Here is a 5,771-nt window from a genome sequence, read left to right on the forward strand (position 1 = left end):
ATTTTCGGGGGGGGGGGGGTAGACTTTCTTCGGGGGGGCGGACACTGTTAAAGTATATATTTTCTATATAAATTATATAAATTTCATTTCGTTCGGGGGGGGGGGGGCGGTAAAAAAATTTCGGGGGGGGGGGGTCTAAGCCGCCGCCCCCCCCCCCCCCGAACAGATGCCTGGAAGAGACTCTGAAAGTGATTATCAAATCTGTTATTTCTAATGATCTATTGTCACCCCTCCCCATCCCCTAATCTCGTTACTCTGCAATGACCAATTCCACATCAGTCTCCAGACCTTTTAACTTCACATCTCTTGCCACTAATCAACACCCCCAGGGGCGTAGCGAGGTCGGGTGTCACCCGGTGCGGCACTTAACGGTGTCACCCCCCCCCTCCCCCAGAGGCGTAGCGACCCTTCCCGGGGACAAACTTTCAATTTTCGATTTGCACCCCCCCCCCAAACTTTCGATTTGCACCGCCCCCCCCCCCCTCAAACTTTTGACTTTTGATTTGCACCGCCCCCCCCCCCCCCAACTCTCGATTTGTACCCTACCCCCCCCCCCCCCTCAAACTTTCGATTTGCACATCTTGAAAGACTATTTAACACTCGAATTAATCACTTAATTGAGTGGAATTATCATTTTTCTCTATATATTTTGCTATTTTTTGCCTTGGTGTCACCCCCCTAAATGGTGTCACGCCGGCCGGTCCGCACCCCACCCCCCCCCCCCCTCGCTACGCCTCTGAACACCCCTATACATTTCTAGGCCTCTCACTCTCTTCATACCCACGTACATTATAAACATGGAACAATTTTAAAAGAGAAACGCAGAAGCTTTAATATATAGGCCACAGCTCAAAAGATAACAATACAACAGAGCCAAATACGGAGCATTTTATTTTAAATTGTATTGTTTAAAAACGGAAGTACATAGTTGAATTCGATGTTGAAAATTTACAAAGTTCAAGCAAAGATTGTCGATGTATTTAAATTGTAAACCTTTTTGTATATGAAAATTAATCTTGTAGTTTTATTGCAAACTCCTATCTGTATTGTGTCATAATGTATTGTTTGAGGTTGACATAAAACATATGTTGAGTACTGTTGATTCTTTTTTTGCAATTATGAACAATGAACTTGTCCAAACCTAGTTTAGATTATAAGACATACTTTCAGTAAATGAGTGTGGGAGATGTTTGGGTAGGGGTGGGGTTGGTGAATAAATCAGTAGGTCCTAAATACTGTTGAGACATAACAAAGCTCTTACGATAAGGAAACATGCATAAACACTATAATGACAACAGAGGTTAATTTTTTAAGTGTGCCTTATAATTCAGCTAATGTTTGGTTTTGACTAGATATTCAGGCAGATTTGCTTAAGGCAGTGGTAGCCTAATCAGTGGCGTAGCGAGGTCGGGTGTCACCCGGTGCGGCACTAAATGGTGTCACCCCCCCCCCCCCCCCCCCAGAAGCGCAGCGACCCTTCCCGGGAACAAACTTTCAAATTTTCGATTTGCACCCCCCTCAAACTTTTGATTTGCACCCCCCCCCCCTCAAGTTTTTCTCTATATTTTGCTTTTTTTTTACCTTGGTGTCACCCCCTAAATGGTGTCATCCGGTGCGGTCCGCACCCCCCGCCCCCCCCCCCCCCCCTCGCTACGCCTCTGAGCTTACTGTTTAGTTTTGACGAGTTATTCAGCTGATAAAATAACAAGATTTGCTTAAGACAGTGGTAGCCTAATCTTTAGTTTTGACGAGATATTCAGCTGGAGCCTATTGTTTAGTTTTGACGAGATTTTCAGTTTGAGCCTATTGTTTAGTTTTGACGAGATATTAAGCTGGAGCCTATTGTTTAGTTTTGACGAGATATTCAGCTGGAGCCTATTGTTTAGTTTTGACGAGATATTCAGCCTATTGTTTAGTTTTGACGAGATATTCAGCCTATTGTTTAGTTTTGACGAGATATTAAGCTGGAGCCTATTGTTTAGTTTTGACGAGATATTCAGCTGGAGCCTATTGTTTAGTTTTGACGAGATATTCAGCCTATTGTTTAGTTTTGACGAGATATTCAGCCTATTGTTTAGTTTTGACGAGATATTCAGCTGGAGCTACAGCGCTCCACTCACACCACGAGCCGTTGTACACAGGAACATCAACCTTCCCCAGGATGTGGGCAGCCATGGCCAGAGCACATGCGGTAATGCCAACGTGACAAGTCGAGACCACGGGTTTCTGTAGATCAACACCCGCAGTAGTAAACAACTGCTGCAAGTCTGTTTCCGATTTCAACGTTCCATCTTCATTAAACAACGTTGAAAATGAAATGTTTTTAGCACCTGGAATATGACCACCGGTTGGGTCATCCTCTGTGACGTAGAAGCCACTTGGTCTGGCATCAATTATCTGGACATCCTGACTTTGAACAAGTTTCATCATAGACTGGTAATCTTTGAGAAGGTCACTTCTAAACTGGACGGAGAATTCGGATTTTTCAGCAGGTTTGGGCTCTTCCTGAGTCACGTGGTTCCCGTCTCTCTGCCACTGTGTCATCCCTCCATTCAACATGGAGACCTTGTCGTGCCCAAACAAACGGAACAAGTACCAGGTTCTCATACTGGAGTAAGCATTAACGCTATCGTACGCCACGACATGAGTGCTGTTGTTGATGCCGAAGCTCTCAACATATTCCTGAAGCAAGTTGGAGTCTGGAACTGGGAAATATATCGGAGAGTCGGATCTTTTTGTGCCGAGCTTGTCCAGATTGAAGAAGTAAGAGTTTTCTATGTGACCCTTCTTGTAGAACTCTGTGTAGCCATCAGCATAGGGATATGGTTGCCAGCTAGTGTCCAATACACGTAACTGACCTTTGGAGGCAGCTCCCGCCTGAGCTAATCTCTGTTTTAGCCAGCTGGTCGAGACAAGGGCGGCGACTCTCTGAATAGTCATCTTTCTGTTTAATTTTTAAAATAATTACATTATTAGAGATTTAAAACTATAATACACAGAAGATTATTTGTAAAATATTGTGCACAAACAGATAACAAGCGCATTAATACTATTAAACATACGCTCGTATTTTAAACCATTTTTTATGTGGAATTTTGAAACAATGTGAGGACATATCTTAGATCATTATAAGTATAATTATATTCGTATTTAATTATTATTGTTTGGATTCTCAATTATTTTTAGCGCAATTTCCATTCTGGAGAATTGCGTTTATTAACTCGTCATTTTTGGGAATGGATGGATGAATGAATGAATGTATGGATGAATGTGTATCCGGGCTTTAAGTCGTATCTCCTCCTCAACGAAGCAATATCGATGACTAGTTCCAAAAGCAATTATGTTAAGCAAGTTACGAGAATGAGCATAGGCCATAAAAATTCCGGGTTTCTTTCATGTATTTCCCGGAAAAGCCAAAAAACCTCGAAAAAAATCAGTTTTTGGCCCATATCTCGGCAACCAGACCACTTAGCGACTTGAAACATGTACCAATCGATTTCTGCCATAATTTAGAACAATATTGCCGAAGAAAGTTTTCAAAAATATCCTATCGTTCGGTCACAAATTTTAAAATTACATAAACACCTACAAACCGATCGTTCTTCTAGCTTGAACGCACCCCAGCGTTATACGTCAGAGCTATTTTTAGATAACATAAGGAAATTGCGCATAAATGTCACTAGACTTTTTTAATTAACTTGTTTTAAAGTGCACCATAGAGGTGATGAAAACCAAAAAAGTAAAATAAAAACAAGCGTTTCGGAGAAGGTTCCCCTTCAAAGTACGCACCCTTTCTGAGGTCAAAAAAAAAATAGAGGTATGATCATAGGTCAGGAGTCGGCAACCTGCAGCTCGCGAGCCGCATGCGGCTCTTTTGGTGCACAGATGCGGCTCTTCAGCTCCATACACAAATATTAATATTTTTTATCACCAACTCTTTAATTGCTTGTTTTAAAGTGCACCGCAGATGGTATGATCATAGGTGGTTAGACAATGGGTGGTTTAACCAAAAGTGGTTAGATCCCAGCGGGGAATTGACGACAAGTCAAATGACCCCAGCGGGGTGCTTTGTCCACAGAGGGTTTTGTTTCCGGGTGCTCTGAGCATGGCGTTATTGTCGTAGACTTTAATTTGCCAACGATTGAAGCATGCCAAGAAACATTTCCTGATGCTCGGGACACAGACGGCTACTACCATCTTGCCCAAACCGTATTACAAAAGGTACATGAGAGTGGAATGAAAGAAAATAACAAACAATATAGGTTACTTTTTGCTGTATTTTGTTTTGTATTTGAAGACGCTTTTAGAACAACGGTTAAAGTTATCCTACTCTGTACAACGTGATGTGGTACATAATGCTTCTTTCAGACATTTTTCTTCGGAGGAAAAGTAGCGAACGCTGGTAAATTTTTATTTTCCGCACAAATTATATTTTTTTCTTATCGTCCGAGTGCGGGGAGTGGTATTCGTGTTCCCGGGGCAATGCTACGCTCCCCCCCCCCCCCCCACCTGAAAGAAACTCTGTTCATACATATGATCAAACATATGGTCGTTATCCACATATCTGCATGCTGTTGTAAATCTATCACGTAGTTTACCATACAACTAATATTTATTTAACTACGTGTGCTATGTATTTTCTAGTAAATCTTCTGCTTTAAGTTGGGAATCTTACCTGTTGCCTACTTTGTTTTCATTTTACGATACATTATGAAAAATAGTAGGCCTAGAACGACACTTTATTTGAACCACACAAAAAACGGGTGCTGATTTTTTTCTGTATTACATGGTAATTACTTTTGGCAGTTCATAGTAAACATGTCTCATAAAATATCCTTAATTGTTATACAAATGTTAAACTCTAAATAAAAGTTGAGTATAATTATAAATCAAGTCTTGACAAAAACACGTATGGACATTGTCCATGTGGTCAAAGCTCCGCTGTGGTCAAACCACCTTCAGTCAAAAGCACATAGAACGAACAGAAAAATAAGAAAGTATAATCTGCTATAATTGCTCTCTTCGTGATTTTTTTTTTTTTTTTGGAAAATAATTTAAAAATTAGATGAATTTTTTAATACCTACTTATTTTGAACATAATCTACTCGACGCTAAGTAAAGTACTTAATAAGCAAGTATGGTATATCTAACTAAACAATATTTTGGTAAAATTGATTTGTTGACATATTGTACTCACACCAACACACGCAGAAATGTCGTTCATGCAAGGTTCTAGCCAAATCTCTCGTAACTTAAAAAACGTAGGCCTACTACTCAAAATTAAGATCAAAACAAAGGTAAATTACCTTTTCAAGTTGCTTAAGTCGTGAAGTTCTAATTCATTTATTCCCTGATAAAATTTCCCGTCAAAAATGGTCAACGTTTGCGTATACAGTTCAGCGAGATAGAATGGTACGCTATATGTTTTAACGAAAGAATGTTTTGAGAATAAAATAAAAATGGGAGCGAGTACAGCAGCATCCTTGTTAAACATTGGCCTACATTTCGCTGCGAGGATTGGTGAGTACGTCTAGGTCACTGTAGCTGTATGACAGGTGAGTCTAGTACACGGGGTGGGTACACAGAAATATGACAGGTGAGTCTAGTACACGGGGTGGGTACACAGAAATATGACAGGTGAGTCTAGTACACGGGGTGGGTACACAGGAATATGACAGGTGAGTCTAGTACACGGGGTGGGTACACAGAAATATGACAGGTGAGTCTAGTACACGGGGTGGGTACACATGAATATGACAGGTGAGTCTAGT

General features: G+C 41.0%; 1 protein-coding gene across 1 annotated transcript; it reads right to left on the reverse strand.

Annotated features, from left to right (window-relative positions):
* Positions 1 to 1,677: 1,677 nt before the first annotated feature.
* Positions 1,678 to 5,385, reverse strand: LOC131935274 (thiosulfate sulfurtransferase-like). The gene is made up of 2 exons (XM_059291659.1): positions 5,307 to 5,385; positions 1,678 to 2,944 (listed from the first exon to the last, which is right to left on the reverse strand). The coding sequence occupies exon 2, from the start codon at positions 2,938 to 2,940 to the stop codon at positions 2,068 to 2,070; it is 873 nt and encodes a 290-aa protein (XP_059147642.1). The 5' UTR covers positions 2,941 to 2,944; positions 5,307 to 5,385; the 3' UTR covers positions 1,678 to 2,067.
* Positions 5,386 to 5,771: the final 386 nt, after the last annotated feature.

The sequence above is a fragment of the Physella acuta genome, unplaced genomic scaffold (genome assembly GCF_028476545.2).
Source record: "Physella acuta isolate Inbredline_101_S28 unplaced genomic scaffold, ASM2847654v3 ptg000140l, whole genome shotgun sequence".
NCBI lineage: Eukaryota > Metazoa > Mollusca > Gastropoda > Physidae > Physella > Physella acuta.